Below are 17,676 nucleotides of genomic sequence, written 5' to 3'. Positions count from 1 at the left end.
AACTACCATTTATTCAGTGGGCATAGTAACATGGTGTTCCTTCTACAAAATGACAAAAATCAAGGTTTGATTTTTGGCATTTATATATATTGTATATTATCGATGAGTATATACAGTAATATACAATATATATAAATGCCAAAAAGCAAACCTTGAATATATACAAGTCTAGAAATTTAGGTCAAAAAATTGACCCCAAAAACCTGAGTCGACTTATCCACAGGTCAATATAAGTACTGTATCTTAACTCTTACTTAAAAGAAGGAACCATGTCCTGGTGAAAAGCAAGAGTATAATCTGTCCTGGAAGCACTTACCCTCTGTATTCTCTCATCCGTCCAGATTTAAATTCTTTGACATTGTTTTGCTTTGCTTCATCCTTTAGATCCTTTGTTGCATGCGCCTAAGTTTTACCCTTGACTTATCCACTGGTCATAGCAAAATCCATAATTTTGCCCCCAAAACTTGCCCTCGACTTATACATGAAGTTGACTTATAGTCAAGTATATACAGTGTATATATTGAATATTTTCAAACCATGCATGCTTGAATCCTGAGCCCTGGGGGTGCAGCACTTAAATGCCAGTACTGCTGCCACAAGGTTGTGAGTTTGATTATTGTGAGTATTATTTCTTTGCAGGTGTCATTTTCAGTCTCTTATATTCAGAGCCCTGGCACAGCTCAGCAAGCCACCGACGTGAGTAACACTCATGGAATGTTTCCCAAAAGGTAGACGTATTTAATCTATATGACTCATGGTTGGCTTTGCTATGCGAGATAAAATAAAATTATAGGTCAGTGTGACCTATAATAAATCTTTAAGACTGCCATTTGTGGTTGTTAGCTGCTGTCAAGTTGACTTCAACTTATGGCGACCCTATGAAGGAGAGATCTCCAAGTCCCTCTGTCATCAATAGCCCTTCTCAGATGTTGCAGATTTAAGGCTGTGGCTTTCTTAACTGAGTCTATCCATCTGTCTTCCTCTTTTCTTACACTCTTTTACCTTGCCAAGCATTACTGTCTTTTCTAGTGAGTCATGTCTTCTCATGATATGATATTCTCAGCTTAGCCATCTTGGCTTCTAGAGATGTCGCGGCAAAGAGACGCAGAGACAGGAATGGGGGTGCAAAACTTAGCTGGCCAGGTCTTGGCCAGCCCTTTTTATTCACATCAGGGTTACATCAGGTTTACCTTGTCTCATAGTACATCAGAAGGCAATTTGTGAAATCAGGGACCAATGTGTATTCAGGAGAATTCCAATTAGCAAAGGGAGCAGGATGTGTACACTGGCTCAGCCGAATCAACATGGGCTTATCTAATTATGGATAAAGCATTGTCAACCAGAAGGCGAGTCATAATCCCATGGTTTGCCAGCGGGGTTATCACATCTCAATCTTGGTAAACATTCCTATCCTGGGAGGGGTCGCATCCCCGGGGCTTGCCGGGGAATGCTACATAGAGAGAATTCAGGCTTAATTTGCTTTGTTGAATGTCTCCAAGTTGTTTCCATCTAACAGCATCCCGATGGCACTCTCTCTGACTCAGGAGATGGCAATGACAAACCCCCTCAAGCAATAAACCTGCCAAGAAACCCCATGATAAGTTTACCTTACGGTCGCCATAAGTCAGAAACAATGTGAAGGCACACAATAACAACAACAAGAAGGCAAACTTGTCACAAGGTTTCCTTGGCAAGGTTTGTTGAGAGGCAATTTGCCATGGCCTTCCTCTGAGGCTGAGAGAGTGAGACTTGAACAAGGGCATCCAGTGGGTTTCCATGGCTGAGCAGGGATTCAAATCCTGGTCACCTGAACTGGCAACACTAGCCATAAAAACTATGTGCGTGCAGAGTTTTTGCAGGAACGGTTCCCATTAATTCTCTGCTGTCCCACATTTTCAGCTGCTTTCAAAATGTCTCTGTTTCCTCTCTCTTCTCCCCACTTCCCCCTTTGTCCTTGGCTTGCTTCAATTGCTGCAAACTGAGTTCAAGATGCAAAAGTAGCTCACATCCAATAACTCAGCAGGGGAAAGAAGAGAGGCTTGCCCTTCCCTGCAGACTCAGCAAAAGCAAACCGCCACAGCCTCTCCAAAGTTGTGTGTTCTTCTTTGTTAATAACTTTTGCCATCTTGACCACACTCTCTGCCTTATCACATGAGAAAAGAATGCCAATAGACGATCCGTAAAAGTGCACCTTTTGTCAAACTGATTTTTTCCAGTGTGAGAAAAGACACACTTTTACAGTCAGTTCCCTCGAGAAGAGAATGGAAGTGCTACAGTGGCATGCAAAGAGGCACCGAGAAAGCAGCTACTTTTCAGCTTTCTTTTCACATAAGATACAGCTTTCTGATTTTTGCTTGGCCAAAGGAGTCCCAGTTTTCATGTGTGAAATAATGGAAGGTGTGCTACCTTTTCATTCTCTCTCTTTCTCTCTGCTCTCTGTCTTGGCAGATTGCATTTGGAGTCCTGGGGTTTCTTGCACTCCTCTCTGCCTTCCTGGAGACTGGCACTTGGGTCCGGAGATCTCGACTTCCAAATGTAAATTTTATGGTAAGGAACAGGAGAGATTTCCCTTTGTATCTAACCTGTTAGGAATTGGGTCAAATCTTTTTCCAAAGAGTGGTGTGTGGTTCCCTTCCAATTCTTACATAAGAGAAATGGTACCTGCAGTGCATGAGGATGCCTTGCTTGACTGTTTGGTGCAAGTAGTACAAGGCTTACAGTCAAAATTCAATTCCTTTCTGACTTCAAGGAGATCTTGACTTGTTCTTTTTGGGGAAAAAAAGTTTATATGATTTCATTTTCCTTGTCAGATCATACTGAAATTCTTTGCCTACTTTGCTGGATCTTTGGCGAACATCTTTTTCGTGGTCACACTTGGAATTGGCATTTATTGGCTCATTGTTTTCAAGGTAAATGCATTTCAGGCCTAAAGTTCTTCTGTGTGGGCAACTGACGCAATGCATCTTGCATACTCCTGAGATGATGTTGTGTACACCATCGATTCTTTCTGGGATAAACCAGGGACAACACAACACTCTACTTGCAGAGGTTTTTGTTGCTGTTGTTGTTATTGATTTGCTGGAGAATGATTTGCTGGAGGCAGCCAGCAAATAATCCCAAATAATCATCTGTTTATTTGCTTTTAGTATTTTGTACTTATTTTAATCCAGGAGTGGGCAACTTCCCTTCCTAATGTCCTCTTTGGGGCAACTTTTCCCAAAGCAGCCTTAGATCCTTCCATTTCCCTCTGCAATTCTTCTCAAAATGACAACAGAAAGTGATGTTGTGTCACTTCCCATTGCCATTTTGAGAGGGACTGCAGAAGAAAAGAGATATTTTGTAGTAATACAGGGTCTTGGGATCTTTATAGGGTGGGATGGTATTCTTATTCTTATTGGATGTTTTCATGCATTTGAAAGGCTTCCTGTGTGATTTTGGGGCACAGCTGCCCCCAAATTTCACCAAACAAGTTTGCCCACCCTTGTTTTAACATTTTTCTCTCCAGGGTCAACAAGTTTCTGCCGTCGAAATGATGCTTCCCGCTGCTGGTAGCCAAATCGAAACCAATTTCATCGTCTACTTGTTGTGTGCCTTTGTGCTGAAGGTAAAGAGCTTTGATAGACTTGGACCTTAAGAGCAGAGCTTTGGAAGATAACTTTCTTTTGGAAGTATGGTTCCCCAAAACCTCGGTCAATGGCTGTGTTGGTTAGAGTAGTGTTACTCAAAGCGGTGGTCCATGGATTGGTGCTGATCCATGGCTTATCGAGCATTGGTCCCTGGAGAGTTTCCAGGAAAGACAAACGACAGCGATGTGGTGCTTGGTTCATTAGCTAAAAATAATCGTGGTTCTCCTCCATCTGATAGCTTGAGATACACCGGACTACAGAGTTGTGGAAGCTATACTTCCAAATAACAATTTTCTCATGCTTTCTGCTTAGCAAAATCTATTGTTCTGCCATTGAGATATAATCCTTGGTTTGTGTTTTTGTTTCAGAGCATAAACGTCATACATATTCTGATAACCCAGACAACAGTCTCCATCTTCCTGATCGATTGGGAGAAGCCAAAGGCAAGACAAACAGGTTACTCTTTGCCTTTGTTTTCTGGTTTGCATTTGGGGTAAGGTTTCCTCTTTGCAGTTGCCTACACCACAAGAATAGCAATTTGCAAAAAGCACGTCTTACAGAGGTAGGAAAACTGTTTGTTCAACCCACAAAACTGGGGAAATGAATGCAGGGCCACTGACAGCAAGTAGTGAGCAAGTGTTTGTGCCAAATCACAAGGGCAATAAATGCACACATGGGACTGTGTGCAAAACTACAGGAAAATTACATCTACATTTGAAGATAGTAAACTCATACTTTTTTCCAGAGGAAGGACTTGCTCCTTCTAACTTCACTTTCTATTTACGCTTCTCCTTGCCTAATGTTTGCCTCTAACAACTCTTGAAAACATGTCTGGAATTTGAACACGAATCCATAGAGATATCAGAAGGTAGAGGTAGGGAGGGAGTAGCCCTGTCTGGGGCAAGGTGACCAGATGTCCTAACCGCAAAGGAGGAGAAGGCACTGCAAAATGTAGGATATTCGAGAGGAGAACATTGCCTAATAAAAGGTAAAAACACTCATATAACTACAAATTCATGCTTCTTTGTCATGCTCAACATGGAAGACGTTTTGAAATTCCTCCTGGACATAAGGTTGAAATGTAGGGCATGCCTGGGAAAAGGAGGACATCGGGTCACCCTGGTCTGGGGAAAATTGCCAGGGGTGCAGTGCTCCAAACAGAAATCCCTGGTTGGCTAGGATGATTCATGCCCTGCCTTTTGCGTCTTCTATAAATGCTTCCCAGGTCATGCACTGCAACTTTAATTTAAAGAGCTGAGCCAAGTCTTCTATTGTTCTGGCAAAACATAAAATCCAAACAATGATACCTTTATCAGACCGACCGAAATGCACAATTGCATGTTGCAAGCTTTCAAAGTCACACTGGCTTCTTCATCAGGCAAACAGGAGAAAGAAATGGAAGATGCTACTCATATAGGCCTGCATTTTCTGTTTGTGGTTTTAGCTCAGAGGGTAGGGAGGGCTATCTGCAGGCTGGCACCTTTCCCTTTTTTGGCCATGCGGTCACTGATAGATTTTCAAAGTCAAGGAAATTTAATGTCCATTTGCAAGTCAGAGAAGATGTTTCCTTGGAATCCAATATGTCTCCTTCCTTCGAGAAGCCATAGGCTCCTATGTACTGCATATACTCAAGTATAAGTCGACCTCATGTATAAGTCGAGAGCAGGTTTTGGGGCCAAAATTATGGATTTTTATATGACCCACAAATAATTTGAGGGTAAAAGGAGCATGTAACAAAGGAGCCCTGGTGGCGCAGTGGTTAAATGCCTGTACTGCAGCCATTCACTCAAAACCACAAGGTTGCGAGTTCAAGACCAGCAAAAGGGCTCAAGCTCGACTCAGGCTTGCATCCTTCCGAGGTTGCTAAAATGAGTACCCAGACTGTTGGGGGCAAATTAGCTTACTTGCTAATTAGCTTACTTGCTGTTCACCGCTATGATCTTTGGAATAGCGGTATATAAATAAAACAAATTATTAAATTATTAAAAACAAATTAAAGTGTGATGCAAAGGAAAATGATGCCAAAGAAAATTCTGGCAGGCAAAACTGTTTGTGCTCATCCTAAAGGCTGGATGGATGAGAGAGTAGAGGGGATCCATGCTTCTTTCTGCTGCTCCCAGGATGGACTAAGCTCTCGCCTTTTACCACTCTATTCATAGAAGGATGGTTCCATATATATATATATATATATATATATATATATGAGTTAAAAAGTGCATTACTTACATTGACCCATGGGATAAGTCGACCAATGTTTTTTGCATCAATTTTTTGACTAAAATTTCTAGACTTATGCATGAGTATATACAGCTGGTAGAGAACACTGAATTTCCCATGAAGTCTTCCTGTTTTGCATTAGGAAAAGTTGAGGTGGTGTAGAGACAAAACGTGCTATTTGTGCAACAATAGGAGCTTCCTCGCGCATTGCAGAGTGGAGCACGGTGCTCCTGATGCCGTGCGCTTGCTGCCAGGCTAGCTAGAGGATGCTTTTGGAGATCAAAAGCTTTTTTTCCTCTTGGGGGAAAGAAAATGAGGTCAGTGTTACCTACATAGAGCCCGCCGCGCAGCTGTTGCACAGTCCTTGCTTGTTTAATTAGGGTTGGCAAATCACTTCAAGGGCCTTGGCGCTTCTGGGAAACCAGCAGGTGCCTATTCCAAGAAGCGGCTTGTAACGATTTCATATCGGGAGAGGGAAGTTAACATAAGCGAGGGGTCGAGGAAACCCAGGGGCATTGCGCTTTGCACTTTGCCAGGAATCTGATAAGGAATCCACGTGGAGTCTTCAAATAAAGCCGATCGTTTATGCTTCATTGTGTGTTTTCCCTTCTCCTTGCTTTAGGAAATCAGGGGGCGGCTTCCTCTGTGAGCGCCTGGAGGACTTTTCTGATAGCCAACGAGTGGAACGAGATTCAGACTCACCGGAAAGTCAGCCCTTCGCTTCAGTTGTTCGCTGTTTTGTTGCTTTTGGAGGTGAATGAGAGATGAAGGCTTCATTCCCACTATGTTTTAAAGCAGTTTGCAACCCAGTTTGAAGCGGTTTAAAGGAACCTGGTTCTCACTTGAACCGAATTGCTGGAGCGGTTTGGAGAGGGGCGGCCATGTGCTAGACCAATGGTTCTCAACCTGAGAGTCACAACCTCTTTGGGAGTTGAACAACCCTTTCACAGGGGTCACCTAAGACCATTGGAAAACACATATTTCCATTGGAAAACACAAATAACTTTATGGTTGGGGGTCACCATAACATGAGGAACTGTATTAAAGGGTCGTAGCATTAGGAAAGTTGAGAACCACTGTGCTAGACCCATTTAACCCGCATCTCTTTGACGGTGATTTTCCCCCGCATCTTTTTCGAAAAATAAATTCCGCACAAGTGTGAATGAGATGTGGATTGGAATCGATTTAAATTTGCCCTTTGGTCAGCTGGAGTGGGTCTATTTTGAATCAATTCATTCGTCAATGTGAACGACAAGTGGGTTATTTTACAGGGGGGAAAAATGCAATCGGGGCGAATGTAGTGTGAACTACGCTCCACTGTCAAATCGATCCATTGACTTGGATCCCAAAGCGATTTATTTGTAAGTGGGAATGAGGCCAAGAAGGAAGAAGCATCTGCTGCGGATGCAAAGTTATAACACTGGATCTGTGACCCTGAGAAAGAGAAGATGCTCAAAGCCAAAGTGTGTACATAGCCTTCTGTAGAGATCTTAGCAATGGCACAGACGGGCGACACTAAGAGGGTGCCAGGGGTACGGACCACAGCAGGTTGACATCCTAAAAGGGGCTGAAACCACTGCTAAAGGAATCTTTTGTATGACTTATTTAAAATTTCTAGGTAGTGGGGCTGAAGAACCTTGCATCGCGGGACCTGAATGTGAATCTGAACCCAGATCCAAATGACTACCAGGCCCCATGGAGCCCCATCCTTCGGTTTGGCATTGCTGCTTCAGTTTGGTTGACTGTGTGGATTGTGCAGGTTGGAGACGTCTCTGTGTTTACGGCAAACTGCAAATATTCAAATTGCCTTGCTGTTGAATCAGATTAAAGGTCCTTTTCCTCCTTTTGAAGGTGTACTTAGGTAGATCAAACGACAGGGGAGAGGAGGCTTGTATTGCATACAGAATGAGGCACCTTCAAAGAACCCCCTTTGTGTGTTGAGAAAAAAGGTCTTCCCAATCTGCAGCTGCTCACGAGGAAAATAAATAGCTCAGGATTCCATAAGAAAGACACATGATGTCTGATGATACTGCATCCCACTCTGCAATGCCAGTCCAACCAAGTAGTGAATCTAATCTGTGTGCACAACAAATGCTATAATAAATGGGTAAAGTGTCACACTTGCTTGTTTTTGCCGAAGCAGACAAACACGGCTAGGCTTTCAGACATTTCTGCAGAAAGTATCTTTAAACATAATCCTTTAGGAAAGATGATAAGGCTTGGAAAGATGGAAGGCAGTAGGAAACGAGGAAGACACATTATGGATAGAGAAAGGGAGCCACAACTCCAGAGTTAGCAAGACCTTAGCAAGGTTGTTAAGAATGGTGTCGCTTGGAGGTCTCCCATTCATTGGGTCATCACAAATCCAAACCAACCTGACAGCAAAATTTAACCCTGGGCATATTTCATCTGAATAGAGAGGTTGCAAAGTGTAGTGGAGGGTCCTAACCAACAATTATTTCCTACACTTTAGAATAATAAGTAGACTAAGGATGCATCTACACTGTAAAAATAATGTAGTTTGGCACAATTTTAATTGCCAGCCATCCTACAGAGTCCTGGGATTTGCAGTTTGGTGAAGCACCAGCCCTCTTTGGCAGAGAAGGCTTGTAAAACTACAGATTCATAGCATGGAGCAACAGCATTTAAAGTGTTGTCAAACTACACTATTTCTACAGTGTAGATGCACCCTCACTCTGGGATATTGATACCTTTGGACAAACAGAACAGGCATTTAAGTTGACCATTGGTGCCAAAGAACGATAAAGGGAGGTTTTAGTGAATGTTTGGTTGTTTGGCACATGGCAATTAGAGCATGCTTTTCTTACAGGTGGTGTTTTCTGTTGGCTTTTATGAGCGGTTTGTGGAAGACAAGATCCACCAGTTTGTTGACCTTTGTTCCTTGAGCAATGTGAGTTTCCTTTCACCCTTGCACAAAGAGATAAACCTTTTGGTTAAGCTGTCCATCCTGCTGCAGAATAATAATAATAATAATAATAATAATAATAATAATAATAATAATAATAATAATAATAATAGCAGCAGCAAAATTATGGCACATCTGTCACCTAAAATTTAAGTAAGAAGTGCCAGGCAAGTCTCCTAGAGTTAGAAGCCAGAGTCCTGAAGTTTCCTTTTCTTCTAGTGGCGCGGGAATTGCATTATAGCAGAATTTTAACTCTGCTTGTTAAATGTGCTGATGTGAATTAATAAACACAATGACCTCCAAATGGACCAAGCAAAGTACTGTGAAAATATAAAGATACCAAAAACAAGATACAGTATATTTGTGCAATGATCAAGACTGTTTATGAAACCTCAAACTGACCAAGTTTAGGTGTTCCAAAAGAGACACGCAACACATAGTAGTCAATCTGGCGTCTCAGAAATAGTCTTGATTATTGCACAAATGCATTTTTTTGTGAACCTTTATAGTTTCACAGTACTTTCCTTGCTGATGATATTGATGAAAGCCAGCATGTTGTAGTGATCTGAGTGTTGGACTATGGCTCTGGAGACCAGGGTTCGAATCCCAGCTTGGTCACAGAAACCCACTGGGTGATCCTGGACAAGTCACACTCTCTCTGCCTCAGAGGATGGCAATGGCAAGCCCCCTCTGAAGAACATGCCAAGAAAACCCCATGATGCATTCACTTTGGGGTCCCCATAAGTCGGAAACGACTTGACGTCACACGGCAACAACAACAAACTTTCCTTGATCCATGAAGTTATTGTGTTCCTATGGTCAGAGATGTGAGCACTGGGGGTTCCCCCTGATTTTTATTAATAAACAGTCTTTTGAATGTCAGACAAGCTTGGAAATTTCAGTGTCCAGTGGCCTTAGGACTTAAGTGTGTTTCCTTTTCCCTTCCTTGTAGGTGTCTGTATTTATCCTGACTCACAGATGCTATGGTTTCTACATCCATGGGCGAAGTGTCCATGGACATGCAGATGTGGACATGGACACCATCCATTCCTACTTTAGGAAGGAGGAGGTAAGAATTGTAGCTGATGGAGGGCCATGGTGTAACTGAATCTGGAGGGAATTTGTAGGAGTTGTATTTGAGGATTGAATTATAACCCTTCTCCTTTGTTCTCTCATAATCCAATCATTATTCACCATTCTGATTCAGCAATCTTTGCCATTCCATTTGTATTCTTGTCCTCCGTTTACTGTCCCACAAGAGGAGGATGCAGGGAAAAACATACTCCTCTTTGTCCCTAACTCCCTAATACAGGTTGAGTCTTCCTTACCTACAGTTCCAAAATCTGAAATACAGTCGCCCCTCCTAACTCGCGTATCTGGGATCTGTGATCTCAAAAATCTGTGGAGGAGCGACCTCCACTATTTTCAATGGGGCGTGCACCCGGCACGCATGCACAGGCATTCAAGCCTATGAGGTTTGAATATGCGCAAGCCTCCTTTTTTGTGGGGGGTCTGGAACAGGTCCCCTGCAAAAATAGAGGGTCAACTGTACTCCAAAATGGTCTATATGATGGGCTGAGATAGTGTCACCTTTGGTTTCGGATGGCGCAATGTGCACAGACTTTGTTCCATGCACAAAATTATGCAAACCTCTTCTGAACAAATCTTTCCAGGAAAACCCCATGATATGGTTGCCATAAGTTGGAAATGGTTTGAAAGCATGCAACACACACACACACACACACACAGAGGTAGTTTAAACATAATCCTTGCTGTTTGTGTCCTAATTTTTCCTCTTTTTCTTGGTGCCCTCCACAGGAAAATCTTTGTCCTCTAAGAGGCTTGGAAGCTAACTCTGAAGTGCAAACATTTGAGGTACTTCTCACTGACAAGACCCGCACATTGTATGACAGGATAACCCAGTCTTCAATGGAGGTATGCTTTCTAATCATATTTTGCTGTTAACTTTTAGTCAAAGTTATTGTTTGGCTGGGAAGATTTTACTTAGGAATGATCTACTTACTCCTGGATCTGAGAGACAGAGCTACTGTATATACTCATGTATAAGTCGAGAAATGTAAGTCCAAAAATGGACCCAAAAAACCTGAGTTGACTTATCCACGGATCAATGTAAGTACTGCATTTTAACTCTTATTTAAAGAAGGAACCATCTTCTGTCAAAAAGCAAGAGTGTAATATGTGAATCACCGACTGCCTCTACTCTCTCATCCATCCAGCCTTAAGAGTAAGCACAAAGTTATGTCTGCTGGAAGTTTGTAAGTTCTTTGACATTGTTTTGCTTAGATCCTTTGCAATATGCCCCTAAATTTCACCCTGGATTTATCCACAAGTCATAGCAAAATCCATAATTTTGGCCCCAAAACTTGCCATCCATTTATACCTGAAGTCAACTTATAGTCGAGAATATATGGTAAATTTGTGTACGGAGGCATCCATTTGCCAAAATGGAGATATCCAGCATGTTGTAGTGGTTTGCGCACTGGACTATGACTTTGCAGACCAGGGTTTGAGTCCCTGCTTAACCATGGAAACCCACTGGGTGACCTTAGGCAAGTCACACTTTCTCAGCCTCAGAGGAAGCAATGGCAAACATCCTCTGAATAAATCTTGCCAACAAGAAACTCCATGATAAGTTTGACTTAGGGTTGCCATAATGTGAAGGCATGCAGCAACAACAATGACAAGCCAATGCAGAAGCTTTTGCAAACTAAAAACCAAACAAGCAAACACACTTTCTAGTTAAGCATGCTGCAGCACTAGTAGTGAATCCACTCTGGTCTTTAGTCCAAATTTTAACGGAGCAATCCAAGGTATTTTTGGCGTGGCCAAACCCTATAAGAACACCAAAACTATCCCATCCTTAAGATGTCACAAAACCATTTCCCCATCAAAAGCAAACCTTTGCTGAGCTTGCCTTAGCTTTGCTCCTTCCAGTAAAAGCTGCAACACTGTCTGCAACCCTTTGGTTTTTCCTCCATCCACCTCTTTTCTAATTGAAAACCCTGTTTGGCCATGGAGGAGAGCTCTGTGGCACAGCAGGTGAAAATTGAATTCAAAACACTTGCTGCCAAAGGGTGAAAAACAATTTCTTGGCAATCCTCTGCCAAGTGACTAAAATTTTGAAATCTCTCAACTTTATTTTCCGCCTGTGGCAGGTGCCCAGAGGCAAACATGTGCGCTCCGACCTTCACAGCCAGAGACTAAAAGGCTATCATGCCTTGAACCGCTTCCTGATTTCCTTCCTTGAACATGTGAGTTTCATGCTGCCTTTATCTAGGATCCTCCTTGTGCTTTTTTTATCCAGCAGATGTTCAACACGTGGAGTTTGCTTTACATCCAAACAGGGCTAGCCCTCTGTAAAGTCTGCATGGAGCAATAAGAACCCAGAAAGCTGTTTTATCCTTGGTCCACTTAGCCCAATATTGTCAACTGGCCCTGTCCGAATGGCCCAGCACAGAGCCATGGCAGTTAAAGTGGTGTCAAACTGCATTATTTCTGCCATGCAGATGCACAGCCTAAGTCCCCAAAAGCTTATGCTGTAGGTTCCCAAAAGCTTATGCTATACACAGTTAAGTCACAAAGGTGCTACAAGATCCCTTTGCACACTGATATTCCAGACTAACAGAGCAATGAGTCTTATTGCATTAAAAACAAACCCAGCAGGAAAACGGAGAGAAGCACATTAATTTTTCTGTCTCCACATGACATCAAATCACTTTCGCTCTCTTTCTTCTTAAATACTGTTTTTGATCTATGTTTTTACCTTCCTTTATTCTGTATCTCCTTTTTATCTGTGCTGGTCTAATAAAGATTCTTTTGTATTTGTTGTCTTCCAGTCGTGGAAATGTGAGGGAAGGTCATAAAAGTGTCCCATTTGCCAAGCTGGAAAAATCCACTCGGCAAAAGGGACATTTTTACTACTCCCATGCTTTTGCTACTGGAAGAGAAGAAAAGTGCTTTGACTTCGTGTAGAGACAGAAAGATAAATGTGCTTCTCTGCGTTTGGCTTTCGGGTACGTTTTTAATGCAATAAGGCTGTATGTCTCTGAATACTACTCATGACTGCACTTTTATCTATCCCATCCTTTCATGAGATACACTCAGCCCTCCTTATCCACGGATTCTTTTATCCACGGATTCAATCATCCACAGCTTGAAAATATATTTTTTTAAAGTATAAATTCCAAATAGTAAACCTTGATTTTGCCATTTTATATAAGGGACACCATTTTGCTATGGCATTGTATTTAATAGGATTTGAGGATCCACAGATTTTGGTGTCCGTGGGGGAGTCCTGGAACCAAACCCCAGTGCATAACAAGGGCCCACTGTATTATTATGAATTGTAATCCTCTCTATTTACTCCTTATACCCATTCCTTTCCTAGAGATACAAAGATCTGGACTATGTGGTGAAAGACAAGTATTTGATGGAGCGCATCCTGGACATGGAATTTCAGGAGCCAGGAGACATAAACATTTTGTATAACGGTATCCCAAAGTACTTTCCATGGGAATTGGGTTGTGGGCTTCTGTGATGGGGAAACCTTGTAGTAGTCAATACACAGAGTCCATTTGGGGGTGCAAACTATTTAGGAGCAGAATAGTTGCAGTGGGAGTAAACAACAACAGATCCTAGTTGGCAAAAAGGTGTATTCTGAAAGAGGCATTCCTTTCCTTTCCTTTCCACTTAGACGACCGATCCTTATTTAGCAGAACGCTCTTCTACAACCATGAGCTGATGTTGGTCTTGTTTGAAATCCTTCTCTTCTCGTCTGTGGATTTGGGGGCGCAAGATTTTGTGTTGGCAACGGTTGTCACCTTTGTTGCACAAAAGGTAACATGGCTTTGTGACTTTGGGAGGGAATCGCAAGGCAATGCCACGCTCCCGTAATGTTCTTGAAATTATGCACAATGCACATGAAAGATAGCGAACCTCTTTCAACTCCAAGACTGCATTCCACTCCAGAAAAAACAACAACAATCAGGCATCACAAAAATACATCAAAGCAGCTACGATATTGAAAAATGTTTATCAACGCATCCTTGCATTATGTATTATAATATTCATTTAATATTGTACACTGTATAATTCTGCTCTGAAAATATTTATCTAAAGAAGCACAGGGTAAGATGAGGGATTTCATTAACTATGTGCAGCCACAACTTATTGGATTTATTTGATCATCGTGGGAGAGAAAACTTGAAGTGCTTCCACACTAGGCTTTTAATGTGCAATTTTCTGGTCTCGTTTGTGATAACTTATGTAAAATGGTAAATCACACGTGGATGCTAAAATACAATGAAAGCGATGCAAGCAAGGAGCAGTAGAAGACAAGCCAAACACTTACTTATTCCTCCAAAGCTTCTGCAAATAGATATATATGTTAGCTGCTAGTTTGCAAACCAAACCGTGGATGGATTGCTGGATCTTGACCAGGAATAAATTCAATAATCAGGGTGTCATGAACAAAAAAAGTCCTGCCGTTTGGGTTGTGTAAATTTCCCGTTCTCATAAAATGAGATGACAACGGTTGCAATGCCAACTCAGAATTACTTGAGGCTCTGAGATTTTGGGGTCCAAAACCAAAGGATAACCCTTTGCCATGCCACAGAGTGAAGGACCCTGGTGATGTCTTTATGCAAGATACATTGAGCATGTCACCCACACTTTGCACAGAGTATTCCATTCAAATAAAAAGGGCCAAGTCTGACAAATGAGGAAGAAACACACACACACACACACACACACACTTTTCAAGATTATGCTCTTGCCCTGAGATTCTTCTCTCTCATCCTGAAGACTGGGAAAGAGGGACCAGGCCCTGGGATTTGGGAATGCTAGATACCACTCATTTATGAATGTGTTAACCATGTAAATAATCTGTGGGATTTAATTTTCCAAACGTGAACGTGCCATAAAGACCTCGTAGAATTTTTTCTCTGTGAAAACAAAGGCGTCATTCCCACTTTAAAAAAAAAGCGGTTTGCTATCCGAATCGATGGATCGATTCGACAGCGGAGCGTGGTTCCCACTACAATTGCCCCGATTGCATTTTTCCCCTCTAAAACAACCCACTTGTGGTTCACATTCACAAATGAATCAGTTCAAAATGGACCCGCTCCAGCCGACCGAAGGGCAAATTTAAATAGATTTCAGTCTGCATCTGGTTCACGCTTGTGCAGAATCGATTTATCCAAAAAGACATGGAAAAAATCACTGTCAAAAAGATGCAGGTTAAATGGGTCTGGCACATGGTCCCTCTCCCTGAATTGCTTCAGGGATTCGGTTCAAGTGGGAACCAGAGTCATTTGAACTGGTTTAAAAGGTAGTGGGAATCAGGCCTAGGTTGCCTCTCAACCCCTGATCCATTGCTACAGAGCTATCAAAAGCGGCAAGCAACTATCATGATGGAGTTTCCCTCATTTAAAACATATCTGGTCCTAATTCTTGTTGTTGTTTTACATCTCAAAATGTTTCTGATTCTTCTGGGAGGAGAGGACCTTAGTGTTGATGGTAAAAAAGCCTAACCCTGACATATTGTGCATCGTAAGCAATACAGTACGCATATGTGTTGTGTTTCAGCTCTTGCAGATGCTGCGTGATGCACTTGGAAGGAGAAACCTAGCTGAGAAAACCTTGGTGGAGAAGCAATTCCTGATCTAGAACTTTTGGATAAACAATCGTCCTTGAATTCCTGCTGTATATAGAAGATGTGAGACCTTGCATCCTTCAGCCTTTGGACTATGATGGCTGCATTTTTCTATTCTGAGCAACAACTCTCTTATGACTAGTGTTGAGTCTTAAGCATATGAAGTAATATGTGCATCTCCAAGTATGTGCAAATAATCTTTCCTAGGGCACCATCAAAGAGTGACAGCTTCACATACTTGCTTTAGTTAGCATCCCCTCCAAGGATACACGGAATTACTATTTTATACAGAAAAGCTGAGATGAACATTTATTTATCTACTAAGTTTAGGAGCCAGCTTGCTTTAGTTAATGTTCCTTCCAGTATCTCACAGACGAAATGTTGGATACATCATGTAGCCAAGCAACATTGGACTGCAATCAAACATGTCTTGCCAGGGGAAGAACATACAGAACGACCTGTTTTGTGCAGAGAAGCAGAGATGAACATTTATGCACTAAGTTTAAGAGCATGAAAACAAAGAGATGAATTCCTTATAAACCTACTGAGAAAGGTAAAACTTTGTCCCCTCTTCTCCCTCCTGCTAAGTTAATTGACTGCAAACTACTTTAACATTTTGATCTCAGTTTGTAGCAGGTGAAATAGGCAGTGGATGAAGGAGGAAAGTGGGAGCTGGAGAGAGAAACCGGGACATATTTTAGAGCCACTGAGAAAGTGGGACAGCAGAGAAGTAACATGGACTGTCCGTGTTGAATTGAATTAGTGTGACTTCTCCTGGCACGCATGAGCCTTGGCACCCCTTGTATTAGAAATAAAGCACCTTCAGTGTGAATCGGTACAAAATCTTTGCTACTGAATGGATCAGCAAAGAAGGAATGAGCACACTGAACTGAGAAGACCAGGGTTCAAATTCAGTTCCATCGTGGAGAATGTGGAGTAGCTTTGGGACTATCATGAACTTTCAGCCAAGGATGTCTCACCAGTTTATTGTGAGACTAAAATGTATTGTGGTTGATTCTCTTCCTATCGGCTTTCTTCACAATCTCATTTTCACGACCATATACAAAAATCAGACATACAATGGCAACAATGACTTTGGTATCCCATGATATATCTTTATACCTGGTGGTCTTATCTAGTTCTGTCATGGCTGCCCTTCCATAACTTAGTCCCGATTTCTTAACTACAGTCTCCATTCCAATACATGGAGAATCTTTAATTATTTTAATGCCTTCACCATCTACTTCAAAGTTGTGTCAATCACATGTGGTCATTATTTTTCCTTTCTTAATGTTCAACTGCAACCCTGCCTTTGGACTTAGAAAGCCTTGAGAGATAAAAGAAGTGTTGTCAATGAGAGAGTTTATCAAACAGCCGTAAGCCATAATTGCTAAGAAAACACAATGCTGGAAGTCTTTGGAAGCCTGCTTTGTATTGCTACACATTCCTAGCCAGCAACCGACCGGCTCGCTCTTTGTTTGTGTATGCTTTATTTCCTAGAGTAAACCACTTGAATATTTGCTCTGAAATAATCTAGTGATTTTAGGAGCCAGAAATTCAAAGAAGAAAAGGACTGTATCTCTCCGAACAGGAATAACATGGCATAGAATGACCACTTCTGATGCTGTCTGGATGCCATTTTTTAGACTATACTCATCTGAAGGTCCATCTGGACAGATTAGAAAACCCAGAAAGTCTCTGGTTTTGTTCCTAACCTTACAGATTTGGAGGGTTTATTATGTGGCGTTTTCCACATTCTGGAGCATTTCCAGGGAACTCCGGACCTAGAACATACAAGGACTTTTTATTACCAGTCTCCAGGTCAGTTTAAAGCAAACCTGTATATCCTGAAATAAAATGCACCTCTCTAAGGCAGCATGTCTGTTGTAGAGGAATGTCTTCTCCCTCCATATTCGCAAAGGTTAGGGGTACAAGATCCCCGTGAATGTGGAAAAACCACAAATAACAAAAACGCCATGTTTTTACCTGAGAGGACACCTCCCTAGGAATCTCTAGGTCCTTCAGGGCAACTCTGTGATCAACGTCCAACAGACACTGACTATAGAACTGCAATGGAGGAGCTACAAAGGCCTAGTAGAGTGTTCTCTAGGAATCTCTAGGTCCTCCAGGGCAACTCTGTGGTCAACGTCCGACAGACACTGACCATAGAACTGCAATGGAGGAGCTACAAAGGCCTAGTAGAGTGTTCTCTCTAGGAATCTCTAGGTCTTTCA

At 42.0% G+C, this 17,676-nt stretch overlaps 1 protein-coding gene across 1 annotated transcript; it reads left to right on the top strand.

Annotated features, from left to right (window-relative positions):
- Nucleotides 1–1,361: 1,361 nt before the first annotated feature.
- LOC149305787 (meckelin-like) lies at nt 1,362–17,412 on the top strand. Its single transcript, XM_089540783.1, has 14 exons — nt 1,362–1,397; nt 2,449–2,547; nt 2,811–2,909; nt 3,506–3,604; nt 3,995–4,106; nt 6,466–6,596; nt 7,462–7,602; nt 8,674–8,754; nt 9,722–9,838; nt 10,588–10,704; nt 11,946–12,041; nt 13,178–13,280; nt 13,484–13,626; nt 15,376–17,412. The coding sequence occupies exons 1-14, from the start codon at nt 1,362–1,364 to the stop codon at nt 15,454–15,456; spliced, it is 1,455 nt and encodes a 484-aa protein (XP_089396909.1). The 3' UTR covers nt 15,457–17,412.
- Nucleotides 17,413–17,676: the final 264 nt, after the last annotated feature.

The sequence above is a fragment of the Sceloporus occidentalis genome, unplaced genomic scaffold (assembly GCF_023333645.1).
Source record: "Sceloporus occidentalis isolate IW3139 unplaced genomic scaffold, rSceOcc1.0.p SCAF_10, whole genome shotgun sequence".
Taxonomy (NCBI): Eukaryota; Metazoa; Chordata; class Lepidosauria; order Squamata; family Phrynosomatidae; genus Sceloporus; species Sceloporus occidentalis.
This window is presented reverse-complemented; position numbering and strand designations above follow the sequence as displayed.

Bases quoted from the DNA above. Each gene is read 5' to 3' on its own strand.
- LOC149305787 (XM_089540783.1), top strand. From the start codon at position 1,362: ATGGTTTGCCAGCGGGGTTATCACATCTCAATCTTG. The intron at 3,605-3,994 runs GTAAAGAGCTTT...TTTTTGTTTCAG, and splicing joins TGTGTGCCTTTGTGCTGAAG to AGCATAAACGTCATACATAT. The intron at 6,597-7,461 runs GTGAATGAGAGA...TAAAATTTCTAG, and splicing joins CTGTTTTGTTGCTTTTGGAG to GTAGTGGGGCTGAAGAACCT.